General features: G+C 42.9%; 1 protein-coding gene across 1 annotated transcript in view; it reads left to right on the forward strand.

Moving 5' to 3' along the window:
* DDX42 (DEAD-box helicase 42) overlaps positions 1 to 17,906 on the forward strand; it is a gene marked incomplete at its 3' end in the record, with an annotated part of 40,753 nt that overhangs the window by 19,638 nt on the left and 3,209 nt on the right. Inside the window, exons 5-18 of the mRNA XM_082272267.1 lie at positions 58 to 94; positions 3,904 to 4,056; positions 4,144 to 4,248; positions 4,334 to 4,453; positions 7,056 to 7,232; positions 8,100 to 8,228; positions 8,876 to 8,975; positions 9,111 to 9,158; positions 14,337 to 14,434; positions 14,537 to 14,813; positions 16,905 to 17,131; positions 17,345 to 17,455; positions 17,626 to 17,727; positions 17,816 to 17,900. Coding sequence (XP_082128393.1) covers positions 58 to 94; positions 3,904 to 4,056; positions 4,144 to 4,248; positions 4,334 to 4,453; positions 7,056 to 7,232; positions 8,100 to 8,228; positions 8,876 to 8,975; positions 9,111 to 9,158; positions 14,337 to 14,434; positions 14,537 to 14,813; positions 16,905 to 17,131; positions 17,345 to 17,455; positions 17,626 to 17,727; positions 17,816 to 17,900 — 1,769 coding nt within the window. The remainder of the gene's footprint in view (positions 1 to 57; positions 95 to 3,903; positions 4,057 to 4,143; positions 4,249 to 4,333; positions 4,454 to 7,055; positions 7,233 to 8,099; positions 8,229 to 8,875; positions 8,976 to 9,110; positions 9,159 to 14,336; positions 14,435 to 14,536; positions 14,814 to 16,904; positions 17,132 to 17,344; positions 17,456 to 17,625; positions 17,728 to 17,815; positions 17,901 to 17,906) is intronic.

A 17,906-nucleotide genomic window follows, 5' to 3' on the forward strand; every position in this document is an offset into this window, starting at 1 on the left:
AGACTGGGTATGTGGACTGAGTGCAGGGAAGTTTGTTTCTCCTCTTGTTTCTTGCAGGGGTATCAGGGACGACATTGAGGAAGAAGATGACCAGGTAAGTTTGTAGTTTTTGTTTCATCCAAAGTAGATATATGGCCTTTGATTGCAACACAGAAAGATGCACAGCTTGTCTGTGTTAGCAATATAGATGTGAGCTCTAGATAAACATATAAATGTGATCAGCTTGATAAAAACAAAGATGCTATTTTTTAATGCTAGAGTTCTGTTCATATTTTTTTTTCTTTGTATACACACAAGGCAGCGGCCATATTTGGTCATTATATATACATGATGCCCTTTCTGTTTAGTAGTGCAGCACAGCAGTTGTGCATTACCTTACCACTAAGTCGCAATAAAAGGTTTTGTGCATATTGGCTTAAATCGGGCATGTCCAACCTGCGGCCCGGGGGCCGCATGTGGCCCAGAACCGCAGGCAATGCGGCCCACTGCCCCCTGACAATTTATTTTTTTTTTGCTGGGAAGGAAGTCGGGTCGGGGACACGGCTACAGCGGCTTCAAAATAACTGTAGGCAGAGGCTGCCTCAGAAGGGATCATCCTCTAGTTGTGCTTAATTAGTGTTGGGGGGGGGCAGCAGCGTTTTATTACTTATATACTTTAACTATAGTATATATTTTATATGCGGCCCGAGAAAATATCTCTACACTCAATGTGGCCCAGAGAAGCCAAAAGGTTGGGCACCCATGGCTTAAATGATTTTGATAGCAAAATTGCTGCATGAACTATCTGATATTCAGTAAGCCGCTTAAAGGGAAAATACGTTTCTATACAAAATACCATTTTAAAAAGATTGCAGCACAGCCATGCTAAAACAAGAAAGTTGAACCTGATATTGCTTTGATGTAGTCTCTGAAATAGAGCTCCACCTCTTTATGTAATTTAATTTTGGGAAAGACAATGCTTTGAACAAACCAGTCGCTTGGAACTCCCAAGTGTACTAGAATTGTTATGTTTGAGTTTTTTTTTTTCTGAACTTTAATCATAGAGCACCCTCTGGAGACCAAAGTTCTTATGGTGCATTTGTAGTTCTTATGAATTTGTTCAGTAAGTGTATGCTTCGAAGGATAAATTCACTTTTTAAAAAAAATCTAAATGCACATTTTTTTTTTTTTTTTGCAGGTAAAAAAATGTGCATTTTTTGTTGCAGAAGCCTGGAAAGCATTGCACCTGCGATCAGCAAATCGCTGATGAAATGCAGGTCTCCTGCACACTGTCAGTGTATCTGCTTACCTGTACATCCCGTACTGGTAAGCCGAAACTCGCTGACAGGAAGACTCCGTTAACTACCGCAGTGCTCCGTGGTAGTTTTGAGGATTACAAGCAGACAGCGGGTACCCGTACCCGTGTCAGGGGTTGTAATTCATTCAGACACACAGAGCTGTGTGTCTGAATGAAGCGGCCGTGTGAGCAGAGCCCCGCATGGTCGCACTGTTTTTCAAACAGTGGCAGCTAGTACGGGAACTTCTCCCCATACTTCTGCCACAGGGAGAAGGGGTGGCAGCTGCAGCTTTGGGAATATGTTATATGTTCCACTCTAAAATCGGGTGGCACATGTAACCTGTTCCCAAAGGTGAACTTCTTCTTTAACTCTCAACTCCAGGCAATTTAAAATGATTCCTTTGGTTGCACTGCAAGGGTTAATTGCTTGTTTAGGTCTAGGGGGAAACCAAGAATTGCCTACCTGATCCTTCGCTCCTCCCTGCTGCTAGATTAGCATGCTAGGGTGGACTAGGATCCTGATGTCCTCAAGAAAAAAGCAGGGTCCTTAACCCTGCATTTGACGTGATTATGCCAAGGAACAGACTGCCACCACGCTGTGGGAGGAGTGTCATCTACTGGTGGAGCAGAGGATCCAAAAAAAAGTAAAATAGTTTCTGCTCTCCCTCAAACTGAGCACTGCAAAGGCTCATTTTTAAATTTACCAGGAGAGGGGCTTTAACCCTTTTGCTGCCTGACTGCAGGGAGGTTTCATACACAATCCAGTGGCTGCAGCCACAGGGATCGTGTGTAAGGCTGGGTTCACATATGTGCGGCCTGGGGTCCGGTGTGTGTCTGATCACTGGTTCAGGTGCGATTCAGGTCCGAATTTGCACCTGAACCAGGCCCAAAGATGCACAGGACCCTTCTGCAATCTGGACCGTGGCCGCCTCGGACCTGTGTGAACTGGTTCCATTGAGACCCGGTCAAACTCGCTTGTCATGTGAATTGGAAACCCTCATCCAATTCACATAAATGTGAACCCAGCCTCAAACTGACAGGTAAACTCCTGCCTGTCAGGTGGACACATTCGGGTGGCTGCGCTGCCACCTGATTGCCTCCACACAACCCCAGTAACCGGCATTCCCCTACCATGTATTCTGGGCTCTGTTTGCCCATCTGTGGGCCCAGGACCGACCTAGCGGGTGCAGATGGGTGGAGGGGAGGGAAAAGAGAGGACACATGTCCGCTCTCCTCCCCTTCTTGCTGTGACCCGAAATGTGATGTGTATGACATCACTTCCGGGTCAGCCTCTGTGTTCCCGGCTAGCATAGCTGGGAAGGGATGCATTTCAATGCGATGTGCATTGCAATACATTTAGTGGAGCCCAGAAGAGACATGCAGGGTCTTAGAAACAAAAACCATTTTGAGGAAAAAGAAAAAAACCTTTTTCTTCTATAAAACACATCAAATAAAAACGAAAAATTAAAAAAATCAAATTTCTTAATAAATTTAGGCTAATATGTATTTTGCTACATATTTTTGGTAAAAAAAAATATTAATAGTAATGACGGCTATCAGCGACTTATTGCGTCGGACATTTTGACAATAACTGACCCTTTTTTGGGACCAGTTTCTAATATAGTGATCAGTGCTAAAAATATACACGGTCATGGTACTAATGACACTGGCTGAGAAGGGGTTTACATCGGGGACGATCAAAGGGTTAACTGTGTGCCTATTCTGTTTTACTGTACTGTGTGAGCTGCTTTTATTAAGGGAAAGATGGAATTTATTTTTATATTTAGATTTATACAAATTCCATACCTTCCCTCTTGTCAGAGCGGCAATCTACCCTGTTTACATCGCCGTTCTGTCTCTCTGCCTGATGATTGGCGGGTGCTGGCGGACATTGAGTCCACAGTACTCACCAATCGGCACCTGCTGTGTGTAACCACACATGAAACTACTCTAGGGCGGACCTTAAGTGGTTAAAGAATACGTTTTTAAGCAAAAAAAAAGTTACACCCAAACATAAATTCCACATATACGAACATAAACGCACAAGACTTCCTCCGTAACACTAAGCTGATCACCTATAGAGGGCTTTCGAAGCATCGCCTATAGAAAATATAGGGTACTGAAGTTTGTCACCATTTCATGGGTGCACGCAAATTTAAGATTTTTACATGTTGGGTACCTATTTACTCGCTGCTACCTTGTCTTTTTATATTTTACCTATAATTTTGGTAGATTATTGCATTTGTTTACCATACAATTCACTTTAGTGTGTGTTGTTTTTTGTTTTTTTTTTGTTTTTTTTTTTACTAAGATTTTGCGTTTCCTAGACATTTTGCAGTAAAATCAAGTGACAAAAAAATTGGAACTACCACTATTCTATTCTCTAGGGTGTCTGCTTTCAGAAAATACATAATGTTTTGGGTGTCTTATGTAATCTTCAGGGCTATAATGGTTTTTTAAACGTGTGCAAAAATGCAAAAATGGCTTTGGCAGCGAAAAGGGTTAAAAGGAACGCAGTATGGTTATGGTAGGTGTTTAGACTAATATGTGGCACCCTTTTATAATAGCAAGTATAAATTTAATCTGCTCCCCTATTTTATTTTTATTTTTTTTCTACCAACTTGCAGGAAGCGTACTTCCGGTACATGGCTGAGAACCCAACCGCCGGGCTTATTCCTGAGGAAGAGGAGGACAACCTTGAGTATGATAGCGATGGAAACCCCATGGCCAGCACCACCAAGCGTGTCATTGATCCTCTTCCCCCTATGGATCATTCCGAGGTAAGAACGGTATGCCCATGCTGCCCTCCTGTCCAATGTTCATATCTTAGATTATTTGACCTGTGGATATTGGCCTTTTCTTTGCAGATAGAGTATTCACCCTTTGAGAAGAATTTTTTTGATGAACATGAGGAGATCACGGCCCTGACCCCCCAGCAGGTTGTAGAGCTGAGGAACAAGTTGAACTTGCGGGTGAGGATTAAAGATGTGGCGAATGTGTATTTTTCTTGAAAACGGAAAACTCTGTATCATAAAAACTTCCTCTTGGTGAACGCAGGTCTCTGGAGCCGCTCCGCCACGTCCAGCCAGCAGCTTTGCTCACTTTGGATTTGATGAACAGCTCATGCACACGATTCGGAAATCCGAATACACCCAACCAACACCCATCCAGTGCCAGGTGAGTCTAACAGAACATTTTCTTTAAAATGTATTTTTTTAAAGAGATTTTGCTAATATAACCGGATGAGAGTATTAGTAGGCAAGCATTCAATTAATTTAAGTCTACACGTATTAATAATTATTATTATTATTAGACAGGATTTAAATAATGGCAACAGTTTGTGCAGTGCTTTACAACCCGAGGGCAGACAGTACGGTTACAATACAATTCAATGCGGGAGGAATCAGAGGGTCCTGCTCGTTGGAGCTTACCATCTAAAAGGGAGGGTAAAGCGATACAAAAAGTAATCGCTGTGCTGGATGAGTTGATGGAGAATATAAAAGTACAGTTGTTAGGTGTAGGCTGGATAGGCTTTCTCTAAAGAGAAGGGTTTTCAGGTCCACTTTTAGGTGATCCAAAATCAGCGATAGTTGGCCATATTAGGGTAGGGAGTTCCAGAGGGTAGGAGAGGTTTGAGGAAAGTCCTGGGGGGTGGACATGGGAGGAGGAGACAAGGTAGCTAGAGAGCGGGTGGTCATGGGAGGAGTGAAAAGAACAATTTGGTTGCGGTTTCGAGACTAGGTTAGTGATCTAGCTGGGGGCTGAGCTGTGGATAGCTTTGTATGTTAATGTTTTGAATTTCATTTGTTTTGTTAGGTTAGGTAACGGACAGAATTGTGTTATGCTTGTAAATAGACTCTCAGTGACATGTATACCATGGGATGGTGAGAGCTTACAATGGAAACCTAGGCAAAACGTTAATTGAGTTTGGAAGTTAGAACTCTTGTTATGCTTTTTTTTTTTTTTTTCTTTCTGCGTCCCTGTCAGGGAGATCTGCCCTCTGTATTCAATCTGGTTACCGCTGTCACCAGGGAAAAAGTGAAGTTCAGATCTTTACACAGGAAACAAAGGGAAATCCTCTAGTGGGGTCACCCATCCTAATTTCATTGAGGTTTCCTCTCACTTTGAGGGAACTTTCTCTCACATTTTGTCTCTGGAAATGTAAGTGAGGAGAAATCACCCAAATAAAGAGAGAACATTAAAGCAAAGTTCCGGCCTCGGAAACTATTTTTCATTAAATATACCCACCGGACAGTCAGGGCTAGTGCATTCCACAATGGATAGCCTCTGAACTGTCCCGGGCCGCATTTAACTTCTAGAAGAAATACTTGCCTTGAAAAATTGCCATCTCAGGTGTGGGCAGCTGAAGCCAGCGCGTCCTCTTCTGCCCCACAATGCACCGGCCCCGCTCGTCACTTCCGGGGCAGGCGCGTCATCCCAGCTTCTGGGCATGCCCAGAAGCTGTTTAGCAGTGAATGACGCGCCTGCACCGGAACTGACGAGCGGGGCCGGTGCAGGCGCATTGATTCCTGGGAGCAATGACGTTCAGATCCCAGGAATCAATACAAGCAGGAAGTGACGACGCGGGCCGTGGCCGCAGAGGGAGGAAGTGGAAGAAAGGTAAGTATATTTTCTTCAATATCAAGGTAAGTAATTTAAAAAAAAAAAAATGGGACTATCCATTTCTTATTTAGGTGACACTGAGCAAGCGGATGGCCCAAAGTGGATTTTAAGAACCCTTTTTGACCCTTGACTAACTAAATTCGAAATTAACTTTTTACCTGGGCTTTTACTTTCCTTTGTCAGACTTGTTAAAGAGAAGCTCCAGGCTCCTTCAGAAAAAAATTAAGTCAGCAGCTACAAATACTGTAGCTGCAGATTTTAAATATAAGGACACTTGCCTGTCCAGGGATCCAGTGGTATTCTTATCTGAGCTGATTTTTCAATCCACTGTCGGGTGCTGCCACCATCACCATCTCCACTAAGGGGAACCAGCATTGAAGACTTGCAGCTTCACAGCCGTATCCCTACTGGGCAGTGCGCGATCCGTGGTGCGCTATGTGAATGGGCCGGCTGCGGCAAACTCAGCCAGGAGTGGGAGTGGGTACCTTTCAAAACCAGGTACATGTTCCCCCCCTCCAAAAGGTACTAAATGTGGCAGGGGAAGGGGTGCAGCAGACGAGCGGAGCTTCCCTTTTTGGGTGGAGCTCCACTTTAAGATTATTCAGCATTCTATCTAGTGAAGTGGAATTTAAATTGGATTGAAGCTTCAAGATGGAATGAAATAGGGAAAAGGAAAAGATATGTAGAGAAAAGAGTTTAGCACGCTATGCTGCTATACCCATTTGAGACAGCATGGTGTGCTTTTTGGTAAAGGTGAACTTCGATGATTTTATGACCTCAGCCAATCAGCGGAAGCCTTTTATTCATTGATAAAATACAAGGGTTCCATTTTGTTGTTGGAACGGGAAGTCCTTGTACTGCTGCTGGAGTACAGCTCTATATGCTGTATGTAACTAATACCTATTTCTTGCAGCAGCCCATTTCTTGGTAAAGGAATTTATTTGGGCCAGCTTGTGCCAAACTATTTAATGTGAAAGCAAATCTGTAGCTAACCTTCCAGTCACTTAAAGGGGTATTCTTAGAAATTTAGTCTGTTCTGTAGAAACTGGTGACATCGCTGCAGATGGCCACCTCTCCCATATGTCCACTACTGTCCTTTGGCACTAGAGCTGCCTTCTTATGTATATAATAATTTTTATTTTTTCCCCTACTGTAGGGTATTCCAGTGGCACTCAGCGGACGTGACCTGATTGGCATTGCCAAAACTGGGAGTGGTAAGACAGCTGCGTTCATCTGGCCGGTGCTGGTGCACATTATGGACCAGAAGGAGCTCCAGACAGGGGATGGCCCCATCGCAGTCATTGTGTGTCCCACACGCGAGTTGTGCCAGCAGGTATTGCAGATGCAGTAGGATTCATATTTGGTGAACTATTTGTCTAATGTTAACACAGACTCTTATTCCTTTTGTGTATACAGTATTAGCTCTTGGATGGACATTTATTGCATATTCCCATCCTCGGGGACAATTTCTGCCTCTTTAAAGGTTAAACCACTGATGATTATATTCCACTTGACCCCCCCTTCCCCCTGTCTTATTATTTATTTATTTTTTTATTCCCTGAAACTCCAGATTCTTCAACTGGAAATTCCATTTGTATATTATAACATATGTTTATTATAAGATAAAATCCAGAAAGGTGAAAGAGATCCCCATATATAATGGCAGTGACAGGTGGACTGAGCTCTCACCAGTTTCTTCAAGAAGCTGGTGATTGTTAGCCAAAAGTGACACAATTCTGAAATGTTTGGTTTTTTTGCATTTTGACAATTAGAATTTGAGCTTTTTATATGGCTTCTGTTTTTACAATGCATATAATGAATTAATAAATACTCATGTATTAGACTTTTCAAAGACAGCTCCCGATTACTTGGTCCTGTGATAGCCAATTGGCTATTATAGGACCAAGAAGCCCATGTAACGTCTCGTGCCAGCTAAAAAGGGTAAAGGAAACCTAAATTGGGCTATACCTGCAGTGTTGGAAGTGCCACCTGTGTTAGTCTTTAAACTAAGATTTATATTACTTTGTATTCCTTGGCTCTTAGACCCACACTGTACTTTGTCCTTCAGCTGTCAGTGGACAAAAAAGGCTTTGACCTTCACAGTTAAATGTCAGGGTGGGACTTAGCTCCAGAAAAAAAACAAATTTTCAGATAGTTCGTGGCTCTGATAGTTATGTCTTTTTTATATTGTCTGTTTCAGATTCACAGTGAATGTAAACGGTTTGGGAAGGCCTATAACCTGCGCTCTGTTGCTGTGTATGGAGGTGGCAGCATGTGGGAACAGGCCAAGGCTCTGCAGGAAGGAGCAGAGATTGTGGTCTGCACTCCGGTGAGTCCCAGCAAGGGTCTGTGAAGCGTTCATGGTTGTAGAAAGCAGAAACTGCATGAACATTGGCATTAAAGGCTTAAGCCCCGTACACACAGGCCGAATGTCGGGGGGCTTGTACAGCAGCTGGTCTGACGGAAGCTGGCCAAACGTAGAAAGGGTATGACTGAAAAGGGTCTGCCGATCAGCGCGCTCAGGCAGTGGCTGAGACTGCTGGCCAGTGTGTTCGGGCGGGGGTGGGGGGGGTTGTCCCCGCAATAGCTCAGGGGGGAGATCGTTGTACTAACATTGGCTTGTTAGTACTAGATCTCCTCCCGAGCTCCTTATTTTTTTTCTTCTCTTTTTTCTTCTCTTTTTTCTTTCGTTCAGCCTGCTGGGTTGAACGAAAAAAGAAAACGGTTAGTGTGTACCGGGCTTTAGTGTTGCCATAATAACCATCCTGTGCAATCTGAGCTTTTATATACACAGTATATGTGAAAGCATGGGCTGGGTTAATCTGAGGTTTTTTTTTTTTTTTGTATGAAAAAAAAAAAAAACTGAAAAGGAAACTTTGATACCCCTTACCAAACGTTATGAACTGCATCAGAAAAAAGACAGTTAAGTTGTTACTATCCCACACATCAGTTAGTAGATACATGTCTTCTGTTTAGGGCCGTCTTATTGACCATGTGAAGAAAAAGGCCACCAACCTGCAACGTGTCACTTACCTTGTGTTTGATGAAGCCGATCGAATGTTTGACATGGGTTTTGGTAAGGTTACTAGTCCATAGTAACTGCAATTTTTGTTATTTTGCTGAATGAAGTATATCTAAAGAAGGGATAACCCCCTGACAAGGTTCTTATTTTTCCTTAGTGTCTTGTAAAACATACACCTTTTTCTTACAGAATACCAGGTCCGATCCATTGCCAACCATGTAAGACCAGACAGACAAAGTAAGTACCACGTGACCAGCTATTAACCTGCCTAGCGGTATCCCCGAGCGTGACTCGGGGTGGATTTTCCATGCTGTTATCGGTATCCCCGAGTCACGCTCAGGGTGGATGTGCAGAGCGCGCAGCGGTGTCTTACCTTCTCCTGGCGATCCAGCGATGATCTCCCATTGCTGTGATCGCCAGCCATCTGAGAACCCCGCCATTCGCCCGTCCTCCGTCGGTATGATGACTTCCTAGTTCCGTTCCCTGCAGCAGCAATGCTGCATGGGAGCGGAACTAGGGAGGGAAATTTGAACCTTGCACAAAACACAAACGCATAACATTTATATTATAATATATATATATATATATATATATATATATATATATATATATATATAAACGCATGAATTATAATCTAATCAATAATATAATTTTATTTTATATATATATATATTATATTATATATTATATAATAAAATTATATTATTGATTAGATTATAATTCATGCGTTTGTGTTTCAAATTTATCACATCTGGGATGTCTACTAGACTCTTGTTTTGGTCAGGTTTAAGTCAGTAATTACTAAGAATTGTAGGCGTGTACATAACGCCAACTTTCCATGCAAAAAATGTACCGCTTTTGGTGCAGAATTCCTGATAATTTTTTTTGTGTAGAATGATTTAATGTACATCAAATACAGTCTTTCATAAATTTGAGACATCAGTGCAAGGCTAGGTAAACTTCAGATCTAGCACAGTCTGTGCTTGATAGGCTATAGCAAATAGTAGGAGAAATGTTAGGGTTCTGATAAACCCCTGATGTCTCCCTAAAGTGTACCTGTCGCCTGCCAAATGCGATCACATAGGGGGGCTTGTTGGCCACATTGTGCTAGCCTAAAACTGAAATATAAAGTAAACTACCCCCCCCCCCCCCACCCATTGTGCACACATGCAAGCACACGTATATGTAAAGGCATTTAAAGCATCACCAGACAGCGTTGTGCTGTGTGGCAGAGCAGTGTAAATTTCAGAATTAGATGTACAGAAATACAAATCGCTCATTTGAATTGAAAAGTGCCTTTACACCATACACCAATACCTAATCATGGATCATTAATGTGTACCAATCCATATATCTTTAACAAACAAAACAAAATAGTGCCATGCAGTTTTCAAAAATGCTTGCAATGTGTTCTGATTTCATCAATAAAATGCTGTGCTTTTAACCACCTCCTGCCTGTCGTATAGTAAAATGACGACGGCAGACGGAATCCACTCTCGTTCTGGGACAACATCCTATGACGTCGCCCCAGTGTCTTTTTTTTTTTCCATTTTTCTTAAGCAAAAAATTTAAAAAACCCAGCGGTGATTAAATGCTAACAAAAGAAAGCTATTTGTGTGAAAAAAAAAAAAACAATAAAAATTTCATATGGGTACAGTGTTGTATGACCGCGCAATTCAAATTGTGAGAGCGCTGAAAGCTGAAAATTGGCCTCGGCAGGAAAGGGGTAAAAATGCCCAGTATTGAAGAGGTTGAAGTGCCATCCAGCATATTATTTATCTTCAGTGTGTAACCCCATCAACAATATGGAGGACCCACCAGAGTCCCAGGATACCTGGATTGGGTCACAATTAGGGCTGCAACTAACTATTATTTTCATAATTGATGTTCGATTTATTGCTTCCATTAATCGGATAAAAACCTCCGTTTGTAAAAATTTGTAGATATTGTGTAAAGTTTAACCACTTTAGGACCGGAAGGATTTGCCCCTTAATGACCAGGCCCTATTTTGCGATTCGGCACTGCGTTATTTTAACAGACAATTGCACAGTCGTGCGACGATGTACCCAAATAAGATTGATGTCCTTTTTTCCCACAAATAGAGCTTTCTTTTGGTGGTATTTGATCACCTGTGCGATTAATTTTTACGTATAAACATAAAAAGAGCGACAACTTTGAAAAAACAATATTTTTCACATTCTGATATATAACATTCCAAAAAAAAAATTAAAAAATCAAATTTTTTTAACATTTTAGGCCAATTTGTTTTCTGCTACATATTTTTAGTAAAAAAAATAGCAATAAGCGTATTTTGATTGGTTTGCGCAAAAGTTATTGTGTCTACTAACTACGGGAAAGATTTATGTCATTTTTATTTATGTATTTATTTTTTATTAGTAATGGCGGCGATCTGCGTTTTTTTTTTTTTTTTTACGGGACTGCGACATTGCCAGGGACAGATCGGACCCCTAACTGACATTTTTGACACTTTTGGGAGTACCAGTAACATTCCTACAGTAATCAGTGCTAAAAATATGCACTGTTACTGTAGTAATTCCATTGGTAGGGAAGGGGGTTAATACTATTGGTGATTAAGGGGTTAAATGTAAGCCTAGGGGAGTGATTCTAACTGTGGGGAGGTTGGGCTTGTGAGATGATCATAGAGACATGCGATCCTATATAGCAGGATCGCATGGTCTCTGTGATCATCCGAGGGAGAAGGACGGACAGCTGTGTTTACATCAGCCATCCGTCCTTCTCTGTCAGTGGGGAGAGATCGCCGGTGTCAGGCGGCAATTGGAGCCGCCTGACACTCGCACTGGCGCATGCTCGCCCCCTAGCCCTCCCTGGCGAGCACCGTAGATGTGTACGGGGTTTTGCCTGGGAGAGCCAGCCTACCGCAGTACATCTGCGGCGGCTGGTCCTCAAGTGGTTAAAGACAATAATATAGCAGCAAGCTTTAGTTCTACTATTATATATATTAATAGAATCTTATGTTTCAAAGCAATGGTGAAGCATGATATAAGCAAGTAACAATATCTTTGCTCCTTGCCATGTTCTGAGCCTCGTGCCTGAGTATTACCAGTGCTAGACTAAGCTGGCCACACGCACTTTACAGTGTTGGACCTTCTGAGGGTTTTCCAGCAACTAGGTAGAGCAGAGATCCGCCTCGTTGGATATACACTCACCGGCCACTTTATTAGCTACACCTTGCTAGTATCGGGTTGGACCCCCTTTTTCCGCCTTCAGAACTGCTTTTTTCCTTTGTGGCATAGATTAAATAAGGTGTTTGAAACATTCCTCAGAGATTTTGTTCAGTATTGACATGATGGCATCACACAGTTACTGCAGATTTGTCGGCTGCACATCCATGATGAGAATCTCCCATTCCATTACATTCCAAAGATGCTCTATTGGATGGGATCTGGTGAGTGTGGAGGCCATTGGAGTCCAGTGACCTCATTGTCATGTTGAAGAAACCAGTGGTGAGATGATTTGAGCTTTGTGACATGGTGCATTATCCTGCTGGAAGGAGCCATCAGAAGATGGGGACACTGTAGTCATAAAGGGATGGACATGGTCAGCAACAATACTCGGGTAGGCCGTGGTGTTTAAACAATGCACAATTGGTACCAAGGGGCCAAATATGTGCCAAGAATATATCCTCCATACCATTATACAACAACCAGACTGAACCGTTGATACAAGGCAGGATGGATTCTTTCATGTTTCCGACTCTAAAGCCCCGTATACACGCACCGATTGTTGCCCGTAAATTTTCGGCCAACGTCCGAGCGGCCGATTGTCGGCTTGTTAGTATGATGCTTCCGACAACCGACTGCGACTTTTCGGCCGAACAAAATCTGGTGTGCAGGCTATAAAATTTTTGTTGGCTAACAACAGAACGGCCGATTGTTCCTCAGTCAGTACAGATTTCGGCCGACAAAAATCTGATGAGCAAGACTGGGCATGCTCAGAGAAGAAAAAACACACAAAGTCAACCATCACATGACATCACTTCTGAAGTTGGTTGTTGTTGGCCGACAAAATTTGTGTGCAGTCTAGAGCACATTTCAACCAACACAACAACACTGGACAAAAGACGGCCGATCGGTCGGCCAACAATCGGTGCGTGTGTACGGGGCTTAACATCGAAATGTCACAGCTGAAATCGAGACTCCTCTGACCAAGCAACATTTTTCCAATCTTCTATTGTCCAATTTTGGTGTGAATTGTAGCCTCAATTTCCTGTTCTTACCTGACACGAGTGGCACCTGGTGTGGTCTTCTGCTGCTTTAGCCCATCTGCTTTGAAGTTTGATGTGTTGTGCGTTCAGAGATGGTATTCTGCATACCTCGGTTGTAACGAGTGGTTATTTGAGTTATTGTTGCCTTTCTATTATCTGGAACCAGTCTGCCCATTCTCCTCTGACATCAACAAGGCATTTTCCTCCACACAACTGCCGCTGACTGGATATTTCTCTTTTTTGGAACATTCTCTGTAAACCCGAGAGATGGTTGTGTGTGAAAATCCCAGTAGATCAGCAGTTTTTGAAATACTCAGACCAGCCCGTCTGGCACCAACAAATATGCCACGTTCAAAGTCACTTAAATCCCCTTTCTTCCCCATTCTGATGCTCAGTTTCTCCTTCAGCAAGTCATCTTCACCACGTCTAGATGCCTAAATGTATTGAGTTGCTGCCATGTGATTGGCTGATTAGCAGTTTGTGTTACCAAGCAATTGAACAGGTTTACCTAATAAAGTGGCCAGTGAGTTTATATTTGGCACTTTTCCACTGCAAGTACCGGCTCTGCTCTACTTGGCCCTGCTTGGCCCGGTTTGCTTTTCCACTGCTGGTACCGCATGGTACGGTGTTGGAACGGTTCGGTACGGTATGGTTTGCTTTTCCACTAAAGTAGTACTAAAGTTAAGTGGGTGGGATAACAACGGGGTGGGTGGGATTCTCTGACCAATCAGTGGCTGGTAGTGACTGCATGCAAAGGATTGTGGGATATGGTACCAGTTTGGTACCTGTTGGAACCACAATCGAGTAGGTACTGTTTTTTCAGAGCCGTACCGTACCGTTCGGTTCCATGCAGTGGAAAAGCGCCGCTGTACCGTACCGAACCGTTCCTACACCGTACCATGCGGTACCAGCAGTGGAAAAGCACAAAAGCGAGCCGAACCGTTGGGTTCCATGCCGTGGAAAAGCGCCAATTGAGTGGATTTCTTTGGAATATCCTTAGACAACATAGTTCATCTAAAGCAGGTTTTGCATTTATCTTATGTGAGAACATATGAAAGAATATGCAATGTTTTCTGAATATAGTGGCCAACCATTGATCACTGTCTGGGGATCACTGATCTAATGCAAAGCTGACAGTTCCTAATCTCTTTCCATTTTATTTGTCACAGCTCTCCTGTTTAGTGCCACGTTCCGGAAAAAGATTGAAAAATTAGCCAGAGATATTCTGATTGATCCCATCCGCATTGTTCAGGGAGATATCGGAGAGGTGAGCTGGGTGTCTTCTCTTGTGTGTCAGTTCAGTGTGGTAAATGAATTGGTAGCTTTTATTAGCAAAGCACAATTATAACCATTTCTTTTCTTACATTAGGCCAATGAAGACATCACTCAGGTGGTTGAGATTCTCCCATCTGGCCCAGATAAGTGGAGCTGGATGAGCCGCAGACTAGTAGAGTTCACATCTACAGGAAGCGTCCTTGTTTTTGTCACCAAGAAAGCCAACGCTGAAGAGCTGGCCGCCAACCTACGCTTAGAGGACCATTCTTTGGGCCTTCTTCATGGAGATATGGACCAGAGTGAGAGGAACAAAGTCATCACAGACTTCAAAAAGAAGGTCGTCCCCATTCTGGTAGCCACAGATGTTGCTGGTGAGGACCCTAAAGATAGATTGAAGAATGCCAGACTGCTGAACATACCAGCAGTTTATACTTGACATTCTTAATGGATAGCTTAGTGAAAAAGTGTGCATAGCCCAAGAGCATAAGTAATGGAAATTGTTTTTCACTGTTTTTTACAGTTTTTGAAGAGAAAGGAAATTCCTATATTTAATAGGGACTACTAAGCGTAGAATACACCCCTATAATGGACATGTATAATGCTGCCAATGGCGAAGATAAGCTTGCCCCATTGCTAAACCTAACACGAGCTGCTTTGTTTGACCTCAAAGCAAATCTGTCACTTTATGCATTTAGGGCAAAGTAAGAGTTTAAAGGTTTGTCTCCCTCCTCCCTCGCCCTGTGAAAGTCCTGGTAGCTCCAGGTATGGGGAAGCATGTGGTCCCCTCTTTCCTTCACTAACTGCAGTGCTTAAAGAGTAGCTCCAGGCTCCCCCCACCCCCAAAAAATAAATAAAAGGCAACAGTTACAAATATTGTAGCTACTGACTCTTAATGTAAGGACCCTTTTCCAGGGATCCAGCGGTGTCCTCACCTGGGCCGATTCTTCAATCCGCTTCGGGAGCAGGCACCAGCACCTCAAGTAAGGGAAACGGCCTCTTTAATACTGCACATGCTTGAGTCGTGCTGTGCCTTGTGAATGGTCCAGTCGTTTTCTAGGACCTCTGATATGTCCCAGAAGCTTGCAGGGGAGGGAGGGGGAGCCGAACTTTCTGCTCAGACTGCCAGGCCGATCTGAGCCGGCAGTGGGAGCAGGTACCTGTCAAAACCAGGTACCCCCCTCAAGTCATAAAAAGGAAAGATAGTCCTACTAATTAGGACTATCTACAGCGCTTGCTAAAACAATATAAATATATGAAATATTCTTACGAATATAGTGCAAATATTGTGCGAATTAATTAATCCAAAATTTGTCAATTTATAAATATATCAATAAAAGTCAATCCCAAAAAGTGCAAATTCATTAAAAGTCATAAAAATTTGAAAAACAATGTTCAGTGTTTGTTCCTTTTCCTGGGAACTGTGCAAGTGCTCGCAAAATTCAATGAGTGACAAAGTAAAGTGCAGGTGCTGGGTGCCTTCTTCCCATGCAGCAATTTATAAATTGGGTGACTTACCAAATATAGTGGGCCTCATATACCTTATAGTATTGCGGCCAATCTCGCTTGTTGGTAAGTCCCCTTTAAGATCCTCCTGTGCCGATGGTTATTTTCTTCCTTGTCCCTCCATGAGGCAGCTCATGTTGTAGGATTTGAAAAGATAAAAAAGCTCCAGATAGTGTATTATTTTTTATATAAAGCGGTTTATTCAAGTAAAAAAGTATATCAGCCACCAATTTAAGCGGATCCCGCTATGGTAGTATCCGTGACAGTCAAATAATACCATGCAGAGTGGCGAGCGGAGGTAATTCCGGCTTGCGTTCCAAATGGATGTCACGTATCACGTTGTGCGGTCCATGTGCTGATGCGTTTCGTCACATCCGGTGACGTTTTCAAAGGGCCAAATGTGGCTGTGGAGGGGGGAGGATGCAAACAAGCAAAACTTCCTTTTTTGGGTGACCTTCCGCTTTAATGGTTGTGCAGCCAATCACTGGGCTTTAGGCATCATCACATGAGGGTAGGGGAGCTTTTGCATTTCTACTCATCACTCTGGCTAGTAAATGAAGAATGGCAGGGCCAATCAATATCCGCATAGAAGGTGGACAACCAATGGAACCTTTGCATGTTACACTCCTACCACTAACGTCACTAAACCTCACCTACCAAGCCTAATTCTAAGGTTCTTCTCCTGTGAAACCTAGCTTAACCCCTGCTACCACCAATATAACCTGCCTATTCTAACCCTAACTGTGAGATTAACCCTAATCTATGAGGGGAAACGGCTGTAGATCATGACAAAATCAAACCCCTGATATAGTGAATGCTTTAAAAATACATAAAGGTATGGTGGAATTTCAGTAACCAACACAGTTTTTTTTAATTTGTTAGGTTGCAGTCTTCAATTTAATTTTCCAAATGTAGTCATGTTGGTTATCGGATTGTCAAACTTCTTTTCCTTTTGATAGCCCGAGGCTTGGACATTCCATCAATCAAAACTGTGATCAACTATGACGTGGCGCGAGACATTGACACACACACTCATCGTATTGGTCGTACGGGCAGAGCAGGAGAGAAGGGTGTGGCTTATACTCTGTTGACGCCAAAAGACAGCAATTTTGCTGGGGACTTGGTGAGGAATCTGGAAGGAGCAAACCAGTATGTGTCTAAGGAGCTTCTAGACCTGGCTATGCAGGTAATTCACACTAGCATGTATGAGCCGCTTCAGAATAAACATTCGGTAGACCTGTTAAAACGTTTTCACTGTACACTATATGCTCAAAAATTATTTGATGCCTGACCATCCTGCCTGGTCAGATCATGCATTCTTTTATTTTTTCTATTATATATATATTTTTTTTTTTTTAATTATCTTCTGTATTTGACGTCTCTTTATTTTGCTACACAGAATGCTTGGTTTCGCAAGTCCCGCTTTAAGGCTGGAAAAGGCAAGAAGCTAAACATAGGTGGAGGAGGCCTGGGCTATAGAGAGCGCCCAGGACTTGGAGCAGATACTTCAGTAAGTGACAACTGATCTTCATACTAAAGCCACCAGTAGACCTCCTGACCCAAAGCAATCGGTAGATGACTACTGATGGGCTAATCAAACTTCTAGAGGTCATGTAACCCCTCTCCTTTTCTGAGGTCAATGGCTATATCCTTTTAGTAAATTTCTCAAACCTTTTGTAGGAACGCAGCGCGTCTGGCAATGTGATGAGCAACTATGAAGCATTCAAACCCACAGGCGGGGCGATGGGAGATCGATTGTCTGCCATGAAGGCTGCTTTTCAGGTAAGCAATGGAAAGTTTACACTGCAATGTTCATTAGCACAACTGTTTCTGACTTATTAATGACTGCTCTTCTCCATCTTATTTCCAGTCTCAGTACAAAAATCACTTTGTTGCTGCTAGTCTGAACACACAGAAAACAGGGACATCTACAGTCAACTCTGGTGCATGGACAAGTGCTG

This window comes from Pelophylax lessonae (genome assembly GCF_965119305.1).
Source record: "Pelophylax lessonae genome assembly, chromosome: 11".
NCBI classification, from domain to species: Eukaryota; Metazoa; Chordata; class Amphibia; order Anura; family Ranidae; genus Pelophylax; species Pelophylax lessonae.